Below are 23,561 nucleotides of genomic sequence, written 5' to 3' on the forward strand. Positions count from 1 at the left end.
ATGCTTTGTTCTGGTCTAGGTTTTGCAAAATTTATGTTTTATCATTATGCTTATTCAATGGTTACAGATCGTAGATAATACCTATTAGAATCGTGATAATGGTCACCTTGCATACAAGGTTAACAGATCATCTAAAACTGTGCCTTTATAAAGCACACAATCAATCTTAGAAATAGTCACAATTTATAGAAATATGAATAACAAAAATCAGTCATTTGTAAGCTTCGGTAAGTCTTTGAATTTCCTTATTTCTCATAGTTTGGTGCTAAGTTCAAGTTAGAATTAAGTGCTAAGGTTAACTTAAGTCAACAAACAAACTTAAATTAACTTAATATACTTAAATAGCAGCATTGTGTCCGTTATCAATTTCCATTCCCTTTTTTGCAATCCTTCCTTCGACATTGTCACCCTTGGACATTGTCAACTTTCGATCTTTGGATTATTGGACACTTAGATTAATTACTAATTGTCCCTGTTCCGGGACCAGAATAGGGCTACGGTATCCCCTGCCTGTCGTAAGAGGCGACTAAAAGAGGGATTCCGGGGTTGCGGGCGACAAGAGTGGGAGCTCGAACCGCCCGGCCAGCGGCCCCGGGACCACGGTATGTGTGGTCGCATACCGTCGTACACACCAGATGGTGTGGCGAGCGTCAAGCTCACCTGGGCGGAGGCCGACGGGGCAACGCGCTAAGAGGACTCCGGTTGCGTTCCTTTGGAGATCCCTGAGCCCTCTACGCAGCGCAGAGGACGGCCACCGGGGGGGTTTTAGTGCGGTAAAAATCCCACATAACCCGGCGTCGCTCCCACATTGTCGGGTACCTTTTGAAGGTTTCCCCCTCGATAACAAAAAAAAAAAGATTAATTACTAATAACATGTTCAAATGTAATATTAGTTACTAAACATGAGCTAAAGAACAGTTCAACACCGTATGGCCACAAAACAAAGTGTTATTTTGTGGTACAGCCGATGCTCGTCAAATACCTTTTGCCCGACGTTGTCAGTTTAATTATAGTTATGGTTTAATTGCGAAAAAAGGATAAAGTTGTCAAACTGACACTTTGAACAATTATTACTTATGTTCTCGCTTTCGTTTTGTCGATATTGCGCGCTGGATAATGATTCGAAAATCTTTATATATCTTTACTAACTGACCCGGCAAACGTTGTGTTGCATATAAATAAAACAATGTTAAGGGTAAACAACCCTTATTACTTAGGGGTATGAAAAATAGATAGTAGCTGATTCACAGACCTACTGAATATGCATATAAAATTTTATATTACCTAGGTACTTCTTTGCTCATTTAAAAATTGTTTAAACGTATGCCTAAAAGAATTTCTCATTTATTTACGCTAAAGCAGTGTAACTTGCTAACGCAAAAAAACACACAGGTATTTTATTTCAATAATTTTAAGTATTTTACATTTTACTTTAATAACTCAAAGTACAATAAAGTTATCAGACCCGGAATTACTTACATGCGACGCATACCAATACAACTATCGTTTATTTAATTAAGCAAGTTTATTTTTAAACAAAAATGTCAAATATGAATATTTCGCGAACTTGAAATAAAAACTACTTAAGTATGTGATATTCAGTATAGTTGAAACCATGTGCTAAAGAAAGGCTAATCCTCGGATCATGAGCTAGATTCAACACAAGAAAGTGTCAAGTGTTAAACTTACACACAATAATGGGTTCCGTATTTTATCGTAATAATAAATTGTCATTTTTGTATTTGATATTTAATTGTCTTTCCAACCGTGGAACACAGATTATGGAAATATCGCTACTTAAATACGTGACATTGTAATAAACTATGCTCTTCTATATCATGAAATCTAAATATATATAACTCAAAGGTGACTGACTGACATAGTCATCTATCAACGCACAGCCCAAACCACTGGAAGGATCGGGCTGAAATTTGGCATGCAGGTAGATGTTATGACGTAGGCATTCGCTAAGAAAGGATTTTGATCAATTCTACCCCAAAGGGGATAAAATAGGGGATGAAAATATTACTTCGTAACGCGAGCAAAGCCGCGGGCAAAAGCTCGTTATGGTATAATACTAATTTAAGACGTACTTAGGCGTACATATTTTTATTTCTTTTTTGTTTTTGATGGCTCGCGTGGCACAGATCACCATGCCGGTATGTAAAGCAGCGGGTACCGGGTTTAGTTCCCGGCCAAGGAAGTATCTTAAATGACGAATTTAGTTGGATCTTAATGTGTGGTAGATATTTATCATTTTTCTAAAATAGGTATGTTTCCATTCCAAGAAATAAATTACAAAGTTGATTGAAGAAAAATATGGCTGATAAAATATCGTATATTAAGGTTTTTAAATCCTTATTATTTATAACAGAACCCTGACGCGTACGTAACAATAAACAGAGGAGTGAGGGTGGTGTCGTAACCGGCGCAAGAGTCGCGACAGTCGATTAGTCGCCGAGGGAGAAATCGACCGTCGACACTTTCCCCTCACTACGTCCGCATGGCGGCGTGACTTCCCGCGGTTTTTCACAGATTATACATAGTTTTGCCTTAAAATTTGTAGATAAAAAATACAATAACGTACATTTATTTTTAAATTGTTATTGATAATTGTGTGTGTTATTTAATATGAGTCGCATTACTAGTGACACAGAAATTGCTGAGTTATCGTCAAAAATAAAATAATTCACGTAAGTAAAATGACAAATTATATTGTATTATTTACCTATAACGAATTAGCTTACGTACCATTTTATTATATTGTATGTATGTTTTAAATATGTAGTCAACATTATTTACGTTCATTTATAAAAAATAACTACTTTTTAAAACGTATATCTCTCTGTTAAATAAGCAAAGATAATTCTGTCATAATTCCAAAAACCATTAGAAAACTATTCTGCAAATTAATAACTACTTATAATATGTTTCACTGCCTTTGGCCAATGTTCTACAAAGCCTTTGACCAAGTTAACGAATGCATAATATATATTTTATATAACTCAGTGAGATTACTCTCAAACGGGTCATAATTATAATTATGCTCAATTCGAGATCATCGGTTGACAAATCAAAGGAGTGTTCGAAAACCGGTTCAAACGAATAAAGTATAATTTAGTAAAATAAAATAACTTTTTACTGCAAATAATGAGATTTTTGACATCCGCAGTGCCGGTGAGAGCTCTTGTCCTATTTGCGGCAAATAATTTGCCCCGAAAATCAAAGTAAATGAAAATATTTTGAATCTGTGCAAATATTTAAAATATTCACATATTTTCTCAACACTTATTGTACCTATGTTATAAAAAATGCTGTCTACACAGCATAGATATTCAAAGGCAAGTAATGATATCTCAATATCATCATCATCATCAACCCATTACTATACTACTGTTGTGCACGAGTCTCCTCTCGGAATGAGAAGGATTAGGCCATAGTCCACCGCGCTGGCCAAGTGTGTATTGGTAGACTTCACATGACGTACCTTTTTTTAGATTTCTCAGGTATGCAGGTTTCCACAGTTTAAACAAGTGATAATTAATTTGTAATACGGACATAACTTTAAAAAATCAGAGGTGCGTCTGGGATTTGAACTTCGGAACCTTCGATCAAGAGGCCGAGTTTCTTAACCACTAGGCTATTGACGACCCGCGTGGCGGAGCGGTCACCATACCGGTCTGACGCACAAAGGGTCCCGGATTCGACCCCGGCCAGACAGATACCTAAATGATGAAATTAGAATTCTGTTTCTGGGTCTGGGTGTTTGTGTATTTGTCTCTGTGTGTGTCCCCTTTTAGTTGCCTCCTAAGACAGGCCGGATACCGTAGCCCTATTCTGATCCTGGTACTACAGAGACACAGAGATCGAACCAAGAATACTTTTCGCGACTGACTTATCATACCAGCAAACACACTTTCCATGTTAGAACCTTTAAGTTATATAGCAGCAAATATTAAAATATCACTTCAATATTCCAAATTGATGAAATTTGACAAGAAGTGAATGGTTTCTTTTAGAATAGATATCACCATAAAAGTTACTTTCACATCATATAAATAAATTTAAAAAAATCGCATTACATTAAAATTCTGCGATATATCCACGCCTTCGTAATTTAGTCTGAAACTAGTTTTTGGAATTAGTTATATTTATAAATTATGGTTTAAACGACCTACATTACATTATTTCTGACTAATAACAGCAGTGTTAAGCTGCTGTGTTCTAGTTTGAAGGATGTAGTAAGAGAGACATACATATCCGAGGCGTTCTTAGTCTTCAGGGGTAGGAAACTAGGAACAACGCATATGTGGTCGACCTCAGATTGGATATTAATCTTATCCGAGATTGGTTATTACAGATGTTCATACGTGTTATTAGCCACTTACCACCAGGTGGACTGTATGCTTTGATACTTCCTACTTACGTTTATCTAGCTAACTTCACATTTCTTAGGCATCGGTAGACAAAAACTCAGGTTTGAAACTCGAAACTTATTTTTAATTTTCGAAATCAACAGCCCAAATGAAAATGGAGATAAAATAGATTTAGTATTGATAAAAGGTATGTCCGGCCGGGCATCGAACCCGGAAACAGCAGACCATTCCGTGAGACGTTTACTTGCAACGCAACAGATGAGGTGAGCACACCGCATTAGATGCGCAAACTAATTTTGCAATATGGCGTAACTTATGACTTGGTACCGCTGTCACATTGCTTTGATGTATGATTTCAGATTCTGTCCTTGTATCGCCCTTTTTTATTCGATAGCGGAGGGAAATGTTCTTTAAGCGTACCTATGTAGCTATCTGGAAGGTGGTAGAACCCTTTGTGGTTCGACTCCGGCGGCACCACCGCCACACCTGTTTCTACCTAATAACAGCAGTGTTAGGCGCTGCTGTGTTCCGGTTTGAAGGGTGTGGTAAGGGAGACAGACTTTTCCGAGGCGTTCCAGCTTAGTCCTCAGGGGTAGCGGCGCATCTGTAGCCGACCTCAGGTAGGAATATCTAATCCTATCTGGGGTTTATTACAGATGTCCATGGGCGGCAGTAGCCACTTACCATCAGGTGGACTGCATGCACGCCTGCTACTTCTGTATTATAAAAAAAAAACTGATCGCCGCGTAGATGAATAGGCACGAATGCCAATATGTAGGTACCTTATTCTATATTTATAACTTATTCGGGTGTAATTGGTACTCAAGATGGATTGAAAACTTCGACAGTAGACCTTCAGTTCGGCTGCGAAGTATAACAAAAAAGTGTTAGCTTCAGTCAGTCAGGTTATATTAAGTACTTGTACTGTACCCTTAGTATAGTTTTTACATTTCGACAAAAATGACCAATTTGTTTTTTTCCGTATTTCCCATAGATTTCCAATCAGTTCTGATACAATCCGCTAGGGACGCTGATTGTACATGTATGGGCAAAGGGCACTGGTTACTTATGTCACTAAGTACTTATGTAAGTAGGTACTTATATTTTTATTACAAACAGTACCGACATAGGTAATACATAAGGTCATACCATTTACAATATAATAAGTATGGTAAATAGGAAATCGTAAATATTCGCAATATAAAATATTAATTACGTTTGTTATTTATATGTACACTTATTGGACATCCATTAAGTAATAAAAATCAGCTAAACATTAATTGTACAAATTAATTATCATTTGATTTTATAGCGAAGGAAAACATAGCGGGAAAACTTAAAAGTTGTATAACAGTCTATAACAGTTCTCAAAAGTTAATACATTTATATACTTTTCTATTATGATGAAATAAATACCGGAATTTGGTAATGCACTTCGTGTGTCTTGATAGTTTATAAATGATTTTATTTTATCGTTTCCCGACGATGTAACTTTTCCGTTTGGAAAAATATAATTTTATTTTAAAAATAATTCACGATTTCAAACAATGTTTGTTTTATATTTAAGTTTGTGTATATGTGTTCAAGTAAGCAAAGTTATTTTTAGGGTTCCGTACCCAAAGGGTAAAAATGGAACCCTATTACTAAGACTTCGCTGTCTGTCACAGGGCTATATCTCCGGAACCGTAATAGATAGACACATGAAATGTTTACAGAGGAGGCATAACGGCAGCTATAACAACAAATACTAAAAATAAAATAAAGTTGAAAATTAAAGGGGGTCTCCATACAACAAACCGGATTTTTTCGGCATTTTTCAATCAAATTTTTAAACCGTACTAGGAAGACGGTTGAATTTTTTACAATCCGTTTACTGGTATTATAATAAATACAAATACAAATAAGAACCATAAGACATATTTTAATATACTTATTTTAATTTTATTATACGTTGTTTACGTATCATTCATCATCACCCCAACGCCATCTATTGTTGTTTCATATAACTAAGTATTGTTGAAAATAATAAAATGAATGAAAACAAGTAAAAAATAATGAACATTTTGTGGTACGGAAGCCTCCTAGTGCGAGTTCAACTCGTACTTGGCGAATTATTATTTATAAATAAACAACATATAATATTTATTGGATTTGGTACGAATTTTGAAGTTTTTACTTATACTTCGGCCTCGAAATAACAATTAAAATATCATAATTAGGTTATTGTCATTGAATAGTGAAAGAATTCGTTTACCTTGACTTACAAAAATCAAATGTCCAAATCAAGTAAACGAAGCAGGCAAATCATTAAAACATGATGTCCTAAGAAACCTCACATAGAAAAGGGTTTCTGTGTTCAATACGCACGGAGTGCGATACCAAGTTCTGGCAATGCACGTACCTACACCTACCTACTGCATACTGCACAAAAGGTTTTAGCGTGTTTTCCCCTCATCATAACTTAGATGGGATTTCGTACGAGTAGGTATATAAATCCATATATATGTAACAAATGAGTATACAGGCTACTTGATGGTAGGTAGCCATTGCCACCTTTTTTTTGGCCGTCCTCGGCGCTGCGTAGAGGGCTCCGGGATCTCCAAAGGAACGCAACCGGAGTCCTCTTAGCGCATAGTCCCGTCGGGCTCCGCCCAGGTGAGCTTGACGCTCGCCACACCGTCTGGTGCGTACAGCGGTATGCGACCACAGATATCGCCGTCCTTCCCGGGGCCACTGGCCGGGCGGTTCGAGCTCCCACTCTTGCCACCCGCGACCCCAGAAGCCTCCTTTTAGTCGCCTCTTACGACAGGTAGGGGATACCGTAGCCCTATTCTGGTCCGGGAACTACAGGGACAAACTTATCCGAGGAGTTCCGATACCTCAGGCACAAACTCAGGGGTAGTAATACTAGTGACGCATACATGTCCAACCTAAGGGACAACCCTTTTCTAAGGTTGATTGCAGATGTCCATGGGCGGCAGTAGCCACTTACCATCAGGTATGCAGTCCACCTCCTTCGCTACTTCTATATTATAAAAAACAACCTCTGATAAATTTGAATCCTGATAAAATTAGTACATGAATTACTAGACATGAGTACCTAAAGTTGGAATGCGCAGTAAAAGTTGTAAATAAGTAATTTTATAAAAAAAGAAGAACATATTACGCATAACCTTGATATACACATATGTGACAACTGGTTACCACGAAGGTTTTTGCTAAAAGTTACTAGTTACTAGTCTATAGTTTGGTAGCCACTGGTCCAGAATGACCACTATAAATGTAAATTGCTGCACACTTGTTTAATATATAACAAAAAATACCTACATACAATAGTACATATTTTTCATAAGTAAAACAAGTATATATCTAGTCTTGGTTTGAAAGGGATTATGACATAATTAAAACAAAAAATTAAGTCACACACGGACTCACACACGAAGGGTTCCGTATAACCGTATTTATAGTTATTGTTACATAAAGTGAGCAAAAAAAAAATAAGTTGAAGAGTGATCCTGATGATGCTCCATTTTAGAATGAGACACGTGTTGGTGGCATATATATTTTTTTTTATAATATAAGAGTAGCAGACGAGCATGCAGTCCACCTGATGGTAAGTGGCTACTGCCGCCCATGGACATCTGCAATCAACTCCAGATAGGATTAGATATTCCTACCTGAGGTCGGCCACATATGCGCCGCTACCCCTGAGGACTAAGCTGGAACGCCTCGGAAAAGTCTGTCTCCCTTACCACACCCTTCAAACCGGAACACAGCAGCGCTTAACAGTGCTGTTATTAGGTAGAAATAGGTGTGGCGGTGGTACCGCCGGAGTCGAACCACAAAGGGTTCTACCACCTTCAAAATATATATGTGTGGTGGTGAATATTTTTATATGCATGTGCACGCATCCTATGTGGGAGAGAGGGTATTAGATACTGCATGATTTAAAATATATGTTACAGCCATTATGTATAATATCTACTCAATTTGGTCAAAGTATATTCAAAGACTTGGGTAAAGTAATAAAACAAGTATAGGTTAAGATTAGAAGTTTATATTTAAACTTTCCTTAAGCATAATTATATTTTTGTAATTTTTAACCGACTTCAAAAAGGAGGTTATCAATTCGGCCGGTATATATATATATATATATATATATATATATATATATTTATGTATGTACACGAATTACTCCGCCGTTAGTGGACCGATTTTAATAATTCGGCGCTTATATTAGACACGCTCTTTACATCGTTATCCAACGAAATATATTGAGCTCCGACTTCAGAAACATGTACTAAACCAACATTTATTTCAATTATTTTTTACTTTGTAGAGACATAGAAGTCAGTTGTATTTTTTTGTTAATTTTTTTATAATGATACACAGGTCGAATAATAGACAAGTTGAGATGTTTTACGCCCAGTCTCTGTACACGATATACGTAAATCAGCTGTGGGGTGAAGTAATAAAAATTAATGCTTTACTGTTGTCTCTGATCGCTTATACATATTTAAAGTAGGTACATACTGAGTTTATAACTTATACTGGATAATTCGGACCTAGACTATAATATAATTCATAGTTACTGTAATACAACAACAAATGTGACGCTGATACAACACAATTCATCATTAATACTTTTAGTCAATCTTAAGATTTACCGTATTTGGGACTTTTAAAATAAAATATTTATTGCTTTAACTTTGACCTGCTATATATAATATAACGGCCGGATAAAGTGATTAATTCATCACATTGTCTGGACAAATTAGTTAGACATTTTGTATAATAGCTATGTGATCACTTTGGCTGTAACATATATACCATCATAATATTGATTGTTGCGTAGTTTTAATCTTAAGTTATTAGAATGGATTTCCGTGAAGTAACGCCTGATACAATTTTAAAACAAAAAAATGACAATAACACCGTTTACGTGCCCCCTTTAATTAATGAACTTTAATGCTACTTTATTTGTTGTCAGAGCGGCCATACATAATACTAGAGATGCGCCGAATAGTGGTTTCACCGAATAACCGAATACCGAATATTATTCGGTTTGACTTTTACCGAACCGGATATTCGGCCGAATTATTCGGTTTACCAATTCATTGTTTTGCCGCGTAAACAGGATCTAATATTTCTTTTATAGTGTCCATTATTGTCAATTTGCTGTTACCTGTGTTCATTAAAACTTTAAAATGTTGATTTAAGTTTTAAAAAGAAATACTGATTTGAGGTTTAAAATAAAGGTAATTATGCAGTTTGGCTACTTTTCCGAAAATCAATGCAAATTTTTTTTTTTAGCATGGGTGGTTTCAATTAGTCACCATTGATGATATTCCGTCGGGGGAATATTATCATAATACCTACATACACAGCTCAGCGAATCCGCTAACGCCCATTAGGCACGGAACCCTAAAAATTACTTACCGTATCGGCAGGTTGTAGTCAGTTTTTGCGTGGCATGCCTTTTAGACAGTGATAGTTTTTTGCTAATTCAATAACTCATATTGAAACTAATGTCAAGTCAACACATGACATTAAATTGGATAAGAACTTAAAATAGATTTAATTGTTAGAGATAATAGTCATAACATCTTGATTGAATTCAGGTTTTAAATCTCGATATCGGCTAGGATGACACTTAAAAAAGGCAAGGCTAGTCCTTAGAGGTAGCAAGGTATTTATGGCCGATATCAAGTCCACACCAATCTAAAATTACAGATGTCCATGATCGCCAAAAACATGGTGGACTAGAAAGAGAATCAATAGTTATTTAAATTAAAAAAATTGACTTTATCAACGCTCTCTACACTCACAACCTCACACTAGGATTCCCTGTATCGTGGGTGCCATGGACACACACATAGAGAAATACACAAACTCCCAGACCTTAATTCAAATTCAAATATATTTATTTGCAAGACATAAAATAACAGTAAAAGTATAAGTTCGCCAAGTTCATCGTCATCTATCAAGAATCATGAATCACCTATCATGTTCCCAGAAACAGAAATCTAAATTCATCATTTAGATATCTGTGTAGTCGAACCCAAGACCCTTTGCGCATCAGATCAGTATGGCGACCCCCACTGGGGTCGTGAACTCGTGAACGATCATGTGAATCTTTATATATATATTTCTTATGTGCGTGTGTATGTCACTGAACTCCTCCTAAACGACTGGACTGATTTTGATGAAATTTGTTGTGTGTGTTCAAGGGGACTTGAGAATGGTTTAGATTCACAATTTAGTCCGTGGGAAAAGGTTTTTTTAATTATTTTTTAATACGTAAGTAGTTATAGAATCGGAAACTATGCATTTGATCAAGTGATGATCTTTAGCAAAGTTGTTCTCCAAGAGCCCACGAGGGTTTGGGAGTTGGTAAGACCAATTTTCGACAGATGGCACCACTGTCATTCCAATGCAGGTACAAATTTTCCGTTTTATGTATGTCATATTATTTCTTTAAAATGCGGGCGAAGCTGCGGGCACCACTAGTATTCATTTAAATTTTTAGAACTACTTTTAATAGTCGATTATTCGCTGACATAAAAGTAAATCCTTAAAAGTAAACAATATAAGATGTTTACGAGTATTAAAAGTAGTTCACTTTCGGATTGTGGTTTACACGTGTTTTCTGATTAAAATATTTACGCAATAAAATAAGTGCGCCTGATAAAATTACTATACTTTTTGTCAACACAATGATCTATTTATCGAAGTTCCATAATAATTTTATAATACGTGCAGTAATGTCAATCACAGATCACTTCCTGGTACCTCAGTTTTCTATACAACCGAGGGGCTGTCTAAATTGGATTTTATTCAAAAGTCAAGGTCGTTTCAGCAAAAAAGTTTAAAACATAATTCGCCTGTGGAAAAACGCTTAGTCGAAGTCCGTAGCTCGGTACGTCAAGATTTGAAAATGGAAATTGTGTGGTGATTTTTTTTTTCTTTTTCCATTGTAGCAAACATTTTTTTAGCTTGTTGGTCGCGGAAGGAACTAATTTGAAGAGGTAATATTTTTTTTATTTTTTTTAATAATAATTCATCAATATTTTATTTTGTTTTTTAATATAATAAATACTTAGTGGTAAATAACATTGAAGTGCATTCGTATTTTACCGTAATTTTTTAATTTGCTTTTTACAGTTTTGTTAAACGAATAATAGGGTTTTGTTTATAATTATATATCGAACGTAAAAATAATACTAATATTATACTAATATTTTTATATGAAATATTATATAAAAATATTCTCAGCTCAGACTATTTAGTGCTTTAGATCCGTAACATATTTTTTTTTTTTTATTTTTGTACAGATATTTGAAATATAAGAACTGACATAATGATGAAAAATAATAATTAAATTTTCGAGTGTGTTTTAATTTGAAACTTCAGCAAGCGAAATATTATATTATTCTTAATAGTAGATACAAATCAATAACGATATGGAAAAATAAAGAAAACGACACCCTTTTTATCTCGTACGCGGAACTTAAACCTGACCCACTTAATATTGCTCAAAAAATCAAAATAGTTGACCGGGAAAACCTTTCGGTTTGTTTTGATAGATTTTTAGATCGCGAATTAGGCGATTGTCGGCTTAATCGATAGATTTAAATTATTCTACATTAAGTAGGTATTAGTCATTAAACAAATTAATCCTTAACGACATGGAAAAAATATACTTTTTATCTAATTCGCGGAACTAAAACCTGACAAAAAATAAGAAGTACTTGAAAAATAAGTATCAGCACTTAAAGAGTCAAAATCAGTGACTGGGAATCCCTTAATCATAATCATAATCATAATCATAATCTTTATTTGCTAAATAAGGTACAATGGATGTTAACACAAAGTATTATTTCCTCTTATTTTACCTTTAAGGCGTGCAAATATACAGTCAGACCAAAAATATTTCCAATATTATTTATAATATTAAATAACAAATTGTCAGATTAATACACACATCACAATTATTATTTTTTATATAAATATCCAACATTATTAGTCATGCAATTAATTAATATAATATCTAGTAATACATTCATAAATTGTCAAAAAATTCTTTAAGGCTGTAAAAATTATTAAGAAGAAGCCATTCATTTAAACGCTTTTTAAAAACATTAATAGGCAGATCTTTTAAATGGTCAGGTATTTTATTAAAGATTTGAATAATCGAATGATGTGCATTTCTTTTGAGCGTCTGTAATCGACAGCTAGGTATATATAATTTATGTTTATTTGCATTGCGGCGCAATCTCTGAGACTTCATCTCAGTGTCCAAATGGAAATATTCTGGATGCTCTTTTACAAATATACACACTGCTTTAATATACATGCAGGGCAGTGGTAGTACTTTGAGCTGTTTAAATGGAAAATGGATTTAAATTATTCTACATTAAGTACTTATTAGTCATTAAACAAATTAATCCTGTCTACTTTTCATTAAAAAATAAAACTATTCATCCGATTCGACGAAATTACTTCGAAAGTCACTTCCTAGTTCAAAAGTAAACGTAAACGAAACAATTTGTAGTTCTACTTCACGGAACAATGAATTTTGCGAAGCTTAAATCGAATTTAGTTCAGAATACTGTCATATTATAAATAACAATAGAAATAATGCTTCCGTGTTACACATTTAATAAATTTGAAGGTGGTACAACTCTTGGTGGTTCGTGTGGGGGTACCATACTTTCACACTTATTTATTTTGTATTATATAGACATAGAAAAAGAAAATGTACCCAGTTTTGAGAATTGAAATAGTTGCGTAAAAAAGTTTTGCCACGTCTCCGTGCTAAAATGTTCCTAAAATATCTGATATAATTATTTATTTAATATGTAAATTACGCAGTATTAGTTATTTATTCGTAAATTTTCTCTAAAAATGTTTTTATTTGTCAAGAATTAAAAAAAAGAACTTACTAATAAGCCGTTTGTGGCTTCATTCAATTTCAAGGCGGCGAAGTATCTTTACTAATCTATGAATATAGATAATAACAGCAGTTCCGCTTTAAAAGGTGTCTTAATGGAGGCATAATACATACTTATCCGATGCGTTCCAACTGAGTCCTCAGAAGCAGATAAGCGACTGTTGCCAACCTCAGGTAGGAATTCAACCCTATCTGGAGTTGATTACAAATGTCCATGAGCGGGAATAGCCATTTACCATCAGGTATTCTTTCAGGTAAAAAAAAAAAACAATGTGAGCCGTCACGGGACGCCTGGCAGATGTGAAAAATCGACATTATTTTGTAAAAGTAATATGCAGAAAAGAACATATTGTGATAGGAACTAAATATGTCATAATGATAAAATAAAATATTACGATTTTTGCGCATGGCGACGCGTCGCCACACCGTACACACTACTGCATATAGACTGTATATATATACCATCGTATAGCGTGCGGCATGCGTCGCCACGCCAGAAATCGGTTTTACGTGCGGCTATAGATGTTTCACATCAAAAACTTTTAAAATTAGTGGTTAAAGTTTTAAGTCATGTAAAATACTGATTGTTCAACTTTTCACATTTCAATTTTAAAATAGTCGCCAAGAAAGTTAAGCTAACGTAATTTAACTTAAGTTGCTACATACACAGTCGCGTTAATCAATACTTAATCGTTGGATCTACCAGTTGCTCAAGAGATCACATTTAGTTTTAATTAATTGGTAAAAATACAATAATTCTTTTATTTACATTGTGTTAATTGCGTCTATAAAATGCATTTCCGCTTATACGTAGGTGGACACTTACATGATTGTTGCCTACACAAAACTTACCTACTAATAGTTTGAACTTGAAATAGGTAACAATTGTCCTTTCGACGCCACACCTCTTTCTGTCCAGCGGTAGAAACTGATATAGACAGTTTAGACTATGAGTATATATTTTAGTCCTTAGAAGTAACTACGACTTTGTGATCATCCTTAGATAAAATTCTTGTTTTTAGGATCGGCAGTTTTTATAATATAGGAGCATAGATTAGTAAAGATACTTCGCCACCTTGAAATTGAATGAAGCCACAAATGGCTTATTTTAGTAAGTTCTTTTTTTGAATCCTTGACAAATAAAAACATTTTTAGAGAAAATTTACGAATAAATAACTAATTTACGTAATAATTACGTAATTTAATTAATAAATAAATAATTATTTCAAATATTTTAGGGACATTTTAGCACGGAGACGTGGCAAAACTTTTTTACGCAACTATTTCAATTCTCAAAACTGGGTACATTTTCTTGTTAGGAGTGAGTAATCTTTACTAATCTATGTATAGGTGTAGCAGAGTAAGTGGCTACTGCCGCCCCGATTAAATATCCTAAGGTCCGCTACAGATGCGCCGCTACCCTTGAGGACTAAGCTGGAATGCCTCGGTAAAATTATGTCTTCTTTACCACACCCAACAAACCAGAACATAGCAGCGCTAAACAAAGCTGTTATAAGGCAGAAATAGGTGTGGCAGTGGTGCCGCCGGAGTTGAACCTAAAGTGTTCTACCACCTTCAGAATGACAACTTATAAGAAGCAATGCCGCTTACTCCAGGGGTAGAAACACACGGATCGATTTCAAGTAGGATTTCAATCCTATCTAGGGTTCTATCTATTTCTATCTAGGGGTTAGGGTTAGTGGTCATTTAACTCATGTAGACTGCATGTTCGTTTATAAAAAGTCTACATTATATAATTAATAAATAATTTTAAAAAACTAAATTCACGTCATTTAATCGAACTATTATTGTATCGTATTGTTTTATAACAATACAAGTTCACTCGGCAAACGTTGTGTTGCCATATAAATAAAAAAATGTTAAGGGTGAACAACCCTTATCACTTAGGGGTATGAAAAATGGATAGTAGCCGATTCTCGGACCTACTGAACATGCATATAAAATTTGGTGAAAATCGTTAAAGCCGTTTCGGAGGAGTACGGTAATTAACATTGTGTCACGAAAATTTTATATATAAGATAGATGGCGATCTCAAATAATGAATTATGTGTAACGTAAAATGGAGCACAACATTAAAATCGATGTATCATTAATAAATTAGTTAGTTAACATACTTTAGTCGCGTGCTCAAAACTTGTTTGACTAATTAATATATGTTCCGCTTTTACGATTGATATCTATAACAATTAAATCAATTATCGCCTAATTCATATCCGCGTTACAAGTTCATGGACCAGTCGCGAATTTATCTATGAGTAATGTCTGTAATAATTGAAATTGGACTTGTTACCTATATAAATAGTATCATTTTTTGGTATATTGTTTTATACATTTAGATTGTAGATACTCGCTGAATATTGACGAATAGACACGAATATGTGTTCGTAAATAACTGAATCCTTTGGTTTTCGCAACGAACATTCGTCAGTCACCGGCGCGGTGTTAGCTTTTTAGCTCGAATGAAATGATTATGCGTCTGTTTTTGGGGACATTGTTTGGCAAATTATTCGGAGGATTGTTCGTTAGTTCGCGTATACATTTGTGTTTAAGGGGATGAGAAATAAATATAAAATAAAAGTTGACGTTTACAGTAATCGTTAATGTTTAACAAGGCTTTATCTTTCTTTTTTTGGTTTGAGATAGTCTTAGAACGCAGTACACGAATGGTTACGATAGCGTGTCTCAACGCATCGTGACCCATTGTTCTGTTGACTACAATCTATACAAATAAATAAGAATTAACTGTCTCTCTGTTATTTCGTAATAACTGTTTACAAAGTTTATAGCTACTGTTAAGGGTTCCGTACCTAAAGGGTAAAAACGGACTCTTTCTCTAGAACTGTAATAGGTAAACAGTTTAAGCATGTACTTCTATATTGTGATAACAAATACTAAAAATAAATGCAAATTTGGTAACACGGAACCTTCTGTGAGCAAGTGCAACTCTGGCTTGATAAAGTATTAGCTGACCCGGCAAACTTTGTACCGCCTCAAAATCTATTCATCAAATATATTTCATATAAAATATAGCCTATGTTACTCGTGGATAATGTAGCTTTCGAATGATGAAAGAATTTTTAAAATCGGTCCAGTAGTTTTTGAGCCTATTCATTACAACCAAACAAACAAACAAAGTGTTTCTCTTTATAATATTAGTGTAGATTATACAAACAACATACACGCAAATACTTATACTGGGAAAATCACTTTTTAAGAAATAATTATAGGTATTTCGTTTGTCTATATCCCTCAGAATTTGGTGCCAACTTTATAACTCCTCAGAATTAGGTGCCTTAGAATATATTTTATGAAATATTTTCATGATTTCTTTCCGATAGATTTTCAGCAATTTACCCCGATTTTTTTTCGTTTTTATCCCGATAGGGTCTTTATCAGAAAACATGCGATTCCGGGAATAGACACTAGTTGTTTAAACAATTGTTTTACAATAGAACCATGTATTGTGTTGTAGTACTTATTATAATAAACAAGGACGATGTCGACAAAGCATAGGTACGTAATTTTATTTTTCTTAAAATTTATAGTTTAGTTCAAAAAAGAGCATTGAAGTGAAATGTTCCTGTAATCCAAATTCCAAAAATCCAAACCAACCTACTAGTATGTAGGAAATATTAAAGTAGATTTGAGTCTTTCATTAAATCTAAATATCATTTAATATATTCCTTTCTGTTTCTTTATAGATCCTGTCCCTACATGAAGATCCAACAAGCGACGGAGAAATGAACTCCCTTTTAAAACAGGTAAATTGCCGGACACTTTTGAGTTGTACATATTCGGGAACCAGGTATAGGTACTACTTCTAGCAGCAACCATCGACGATTCAGCTGCTTTTCTGGAACTAGATCTAGCGATCAAACGCTATATTTAGAACATCAAATCACCAGAACGCAAATCGCCGATGGAAGTGGCTATTCTGCTAGGATCGCCAATGAAACGATAAAAAGTTCATGATGTCGAAATTCAAAATAAAATCTCTCTAACTTTAAGATGATATCCTGTTTTACGAGGTAAAACTACGTATGGGTTCCTCTAAGCCGGGCAGTGGAAAGGAAATGCCGGGCTTCTACCGGTTAAAACCTCACGGTGTTCCTCTGAACGCCTTTTGTCGGGACCACGGGTACGCTAAGAACACTCTTCCGCGCCATTAACTTAGTTAGTTAGTTAGGTTGAGGTAGAGCGTTGTGCTAAAAACGGAAAGGTCGCGGGTTCAATGTCCACATGGGCTACACAAACTCTAAGAAGAGTGGCTAGCAGTAGAACAACATGGGTTCACGATGATGATGATTATGTGTTAATTTCCAGACGTTCGTGGTGTCAGGCGCGGCGCTGAACATCGCGGGTCACGGCTGCGCTCACGGCTTCCCGGCAGTACTCTTCGCACAGCTGAACTCCACTGGAGACATCATACTTACGGAACATGAAACGTCTTGGATAGGTAAATATACTTAGTTCTCTTTTCTCAATCTTTTTTTTTTGTTGACAAGGGAGAACCTTCAAAACGTACCCATTGTCGTAGGAGCTAAACCCGTTTTTGTGGGATTTTTCCGGTGTTCGCCCTCAGCGCTACGTGGAGAACTCTGGAAACTCCAACGGAATACTCCCGGAGTCTTCCGAGCGTAGTTCCCTATTCGGGCACGGTCTCGGTGAGCATTTTACTCACCACACATTCGCGTGATAACGGCGATATGCGGCCACACATGTCGTCGTCCTTTCCGGGGTAGTAGGCCGTTTCGAGCTCCCATTCTAGCCGACCGCAACCCTGGAAACCTCCCCTTAATCGTTTCTTACGACAGGCACGGAATACTGAAGAATATTCCGATTCGGCGACTACACGGAAAGTGTACTAACGCTACTTTTTTTATAATTCTCCTACAAAATAGCAACTTCTGGAGTTTCGTAACGGTTCATAGAACACACCATATATTTTTTTTAATTTATTCCTAAAAATGTCCATAAAGTAAAACTGGTTACATAATTGTCATAAAAATTTGAAGGAATCCTTTTTTTGTCACGAATTAATACCAACGGGAATTTTAAATACGTTATATTTTATATTTTATTTTAATACTACTAAATGTTTCAATTTATGAGCTATTTTATTTAAGCGTGGCACGGCCTAACTTTTTTTTAGAATTTCTAGATGAATAAGCTATAAATTGTTCGTTTTAACTGAAAAGATTCAAGACAAAACAAGTTCAGCATCAATGAATTTATCAGTTGGCAGAAAAATACAAAGGGATATTCAAATAACCTCGCTAAATTAATCTACCAATTCATTATTCTTGTATTTATAGCGACTATTACTACAACACTTACAATAATTATAATTAATTAAAAGTCATTGATGGGAAACATCTCGGCATGGTACACTTGTTCTAGTCCAATTAGGCAAATGCTGAACAAATAGTCATTATTTATGAATATAAAGTAGGTTCAATCAATTCAATCTACGTGACTCATGGCGTTGAAAGATCAAAGAAAACTTACGTTAAGAATGCAAGTACTGAAGTAAACGCATGCCTTACAATTCATGACAGAAAATCTTTATATATCATTAATTCAGACACATAAAGATGCATTACTGCCCCTGAGAACAACGGTGAGACACCTCGGATAAAGATGTCTACCGTAACATCTTTCGAAATGAAACGCAACAGCGCTGAACACTGCTGTTATTAGGCAAGAATATGTGTAACGGCGGTATCTCTTGAATCGAACCACAAAGATTTCTAAAAACACTTTACTTCGAAAGATCCTACAAAACCAAAATAATTTAATAAGAATTTGTTTTATAAAGCTTCCTAAGTAAATAAAAATTTTAATAAAGTAATCTTTATTTAATTTCAGCATCAGTAGTCGGAGCGATGGGAATCGTCGGCAACTTCATATCCCCAATCCTCATGACCAGATATGGACGACAGAAGGCCCACCTCATCACCACATTGCCAGCGCTATTGGGCTGGATAATCTTCGTCATGGGGAACTCAGTGGCATACTTTATCTTCGCTAGATTACTCCATGGCCTAGCACTCGGTTTAAGAACACCTTTAGCTGCCATATTAGTTGCTGAATACACCGAACCGAAGTACAGAGGAGCCTTTTTAGGAACCTTTGCGATAACATTAGGGTTGGGTATCTTGTTATCACACGTTTGGGGTGCCCACCTGACCTGGAAGAATACTGCAATGGTTTGCGCGCTGTTTCCGCTAATATCCATGGCTATTATTACATTGTCTCCGGAATCGCCAAGCTGGTTAGTCTCTAAAGGCAGGTTCGATGAAGCAAGAAAAGCCTTCAGATGGGTGAGAGGTGATGGACCAGAACAAACGGAAGAATTAGAAGCTATGATTAAATCACAGGAAAGAGAAATGCAAATTCAAGAAAATAGACAGAACAGCGAACCCACGAAGAAATGGAAAGGCGTTGTGAAGTCTGTGACGAATACGTTAAAAGATGTACTGAAAATTTTCAAGAAGAAAGAGTTTTATAAACCGTCGATTATAGCTATCAGCATGTTGATAGTGTTCGAATTCGGTGGAGCTCACATGGTACCAGCGTATGGGAATTTGATTCTTCAAGCAGTTTTGAATAAGAAGCATCCTGATCAAGTTGCGTGGCAATTCACAGTTATAGACTTATTAAGGACAATTTGTGCACTTCTAGCTATATTTTTACTCAAATACTATAAACGAAGAACGATTTTATTCACGAGCGGAGTGCTGACGGTTCTCTCTCTTTCTTCTATATCTATTTTTGTATATATGAGAAACGCTGGTATCTTTTCGGAGGGCTGGCTATTAGATGTACTGCCAATGTTTTTAATGATCATGTACACTTTGTCGTTTTGTTTAGGTGTAGCACCTTTGAATTGGGTGATTTGTGGCGAAGTTTTTCCTTTGGCATACAGAAGTTTAGGATCAACTTTGTCAACGTCGTTTTTAACTCCGTCCTTTATGATATCAATGAAGACAGCTCCTCATATGTACTCATCAATAGGTGTCCAGGGAGCTTTTCTGGTATACTCATCCATGTTGACAGTGTGTTTATCCATTATGTATGTTATGTTACCTGAAACTAAAGATAGAACTCTAATAGATATAGAAAATAGCTTTAAAGGTTCAAATAATATTGAACCAGATGTGCAATTAAGTTTAATTGAGAATGGTAACAGAGCAAATAAGCAATGATTACCTTAAATAAATACTTAAATAGGTTTTAAGAAACAGATGATAGTAGTTACTATATGAAGGAAATAAGCGTGTAATGAAAACCTATAGAAGCGCCATAAAAATAGTGTTAATTAGAACTTGTATAATCCTATAGTACGTATTGTTGAGACTTCTTTCTTAACAAGTCATAAGACAAATCCTAAAGTAACAAATATATACAAAGTAATTATAAAGCTAAAGAAAGTTTTCTAAACACATCAAAACAATTTTTCACAAAAAGTAGAACATACTTAGTTTTTCATCTTATTTTCTCAGTTATTTGGAGTCAAATCTAGACGCACGGCAGTGCAACTGCATCCACCAAAATCAGGAAAAAGGGACACAACAATTAGAGAGATGCACGCGATGTGTATATTACACGAAAAATGTTGTCGTGTTTTCCCCTATGTTAAATAACTTAGTTATCCAAGTTAACATGACATGTTGTAACATAGTGAGATTCTATTAGTAGGTAGTAAGACATAGTGATTTATTAATAAGTATTACCGTACTACCTAAGTTTTCTTATATTAAGTGACTCTTATTTTTAAAATACATATTTTTAAAGTACAATTTTCCTACATGCCTGCATTAGACTAAGTATTTTCGAATTATTTTATTCTCCGCCTCTACTCTATCTCTTTGTTATTATTAGTTTTCTGTGTTTATATATCTTACTATATACAAATATATGTAAAATATTATGTATATGAATATAAATAATAAATTCTCTTTGCCCAGGGAAAACAGTTGAATTAAAGAAATTTATAATGAAGAAGATATTTTATTCCAGTGTACTTATACCAAACAATTTTTTCGAGCTTGATTTTGATTCTATTTGATTAAGTCGTTGTCTATGCTTGGTGACCACTTATTGTTCGTTTCTTTTCTTCTTAGGGACACGTAATAATTTAAAAGTTTATAGTTATAACATGCTCATTTGCTACTATTATAAAAGTAGCAAAAAATTATACGCAAGATTTTTATACGCTCAAAAAACTAATAACCTAATGGCTAAGCATTGTATTTACTAACTACGGTGACAAATGGGGGTCATAATGCGTATTACATAAAAATGATACTGCAAAAATATTCTACAACATAATTTAAAACGAATTACAATCAAATATACGTTTTAAAAACCATTTTCCTAAGCCCTAATGCGGCTTGCATTAGCACAAGTGAATATGGGTCATGGTGACATCTCGTGGGATTATGAAGTCGGTTAAAAAGTGACTATAAAGTAATGATAGACTAGCGATCTGAAATTGGATCTCTTGCGCTGGGACTTCAGTGTTTGAATCCCAAGTTTGAAGGAACCCGTTCCACTCCTGTGCAGCATCACCACATATACTTAATTCTTTTTAAGTAACAGTGTTAATAACCTAGACACTTGAGACTTCAGTAAAAAAGTTTTTCAAGGCATGTTGGACTACTGCTGAACTCTTTTCATATAAGAGAAAACCTATGACCAGTACTAAGACAGTGATGTATTAATATTAATACAGAAACGTATTACACTAAGTAGTCTGAAGTTTTGAAGTAGTTTTGAAGGTGGTAGAACCCTTTGTGGTTCGACTCCGGCGGCACCACCACCATACCTATTTCTACCTAATAACAGCAGTGTTAGGCGCTGCTGTGTTCCGGTTTGAAGGGTGTGGTAAGGGAGACAGACTTTTCCGAGGCGTTCCAGCTTAGTCTTCAAGGGTAGCGGCACATCTGTGGCCGACCTCAGGGAGGAATATCTAATCCTATTTGGGGTTGATTACAGATTTCCACGGGCGGCAGTAGCCACTTACCATCAGGTGGACTGCATGCTCGTCTGCTACTCTTATATTATAAAAAAAAAGTCTCTAATAATGAAATAATGCTTCCTTGGATGCAACATTTACCTCTTAGGGGTAACATTGTAGGCGTATAAAGATAGCTATAGTTTAGCGATAGATTTATATATATTTAAGCTTCAATTGGTACTAAAGTACGATATAAAGATTGGAATTGGCTGAGGGAGCGTTTCCGCGTCTCCGTCTCAAACGGATCGCGAACGTGCTCGAGTGGCACGATAGAGGTGCTTTGCCACAGTTTTAGAATCTTATAACTTGGCTCAATAAAGAGTGTAAGCTAAAATGACGATAAGTGAGACTATTTTTATAACATTCATGCAGCATACGATCATCCAGTCTACCTGATGGTAATTTGCCACCTCCGCACATGGACACCTGTAATAAATCTCAGGGAGAATTAAAGTCCTACCTGAGGTCAGCGGTAGATCCTTTGCCACCTCTGGGGAGTAAGTTGAAACGCTTCATGTAACCTCACCACACCCTTCAAACCAGAAGAGTGGTAGAGAACAGTTCGTATGCCTACCACTTATATAAATAAATTTAAAGAAATGTTTGTGATAAGAAATGTGGAATTAATAAAAAAATTATGTCCACTTAAACAGCTTCGTAAAATCAAATTATAACTCATAACTTAGAAACTGCGACACCACAGGCAGAAGTAAAAAATAATTGCGCATCATGTATAACAAAAAAAAAAACAGTTTTGCCTCATAGTGAAAGTAATTAAAAATGGTAGCTGTTCTTAAGTTAGAAACTTCAAATTTAATTATTTGGCAATACTTTACTTACGAGGAGATTTTTCCTTCACTTTACTAAATATTATACTTAATTGCAATGGAATTTACTAACAGTACTGGCTACTGCACAAAGTTACTACAGAAGTTAACGTAACGTACCTACGTTTAGGCGTCTATAACTTGCATACGATAAGGGTACTTACCTACAACCTAAGTACTGAAATAGATGGCCTTGAATCTCGAGAGAATCAGATAGCTGCGTCACAAATAGGTCACACTTTGCGACCTATGATTCTTTTTACATTTCCATAATTCGGTCAGCGAAAGTAATTGGTCGGAATACGCATGCGCTACAGATTGTAAAGTGCAAACTTTTACCGCCTCCATTCCATCATTGTTTG

At 35.2% G+C, this 23,561-nt stretch overlaps 1 protein-coding gene across 3 annotated transcripts; it reads left to right on the forward strand.

Annotated features, from left to right (window-relative positions):
- Positions 1-204: 204 nt before the first annotated feature.
- LOC140754770 (facilitated trehalose transporter Tret1) lies at positions 205-21,357 on the forward strand. Of its 3 annotated transcripts, none has more exons than XM_073089861.1 (4): positions 205-227; positions 17,052-17,111; positions 17,674-17,806; positions 19,219-21,357. In XM_073089861.1, the coding sequence occupies exons 2-4, from the start codon at positions 17,091-17,093 to the stop codon at positions 20,556-20,558; spliced, it is 1,494 nt and encodes a 497-aa protein (XP_072945962.1). In that variant the 5' UTR covers positions 205-227; positions 17,052-17,090; the 3' UTR covers positions 20,559-21,357. The 3 variants fall into 3 exon arrangements, with proteins under 3 accessions (XP_072945962.1, XP_072945961.1, XP_072945960.1); XM_073089860.1 differs by lacking the exon at positions 205-227 and adding an exon at positions 2,440-2,693; XM_073089859.1 differs by lacking the exon at positions 205-227 and adding an exon at positions 11,265-11,404.
- Positions 21,358-23,561: the final 2,204 nt, after the last annotated feature.

This window comes from Epargyreus clarus, unplaced genomic scaffold (genome assembly GCF_041222505.1).
Source record: "Epargyreus clarus isolate Ecla_fem2 unplaced genomic scaffold, WU_Ecla_fem_2.2 ptg000031l, whole genome shotgun sequence".
Lineage (NCBI taxonomy): Eukaryota > Metazoa > Arthropoda > Insecta > Lepidoptera > Hesperiidae > Epargyreus > Epargyreus clarus.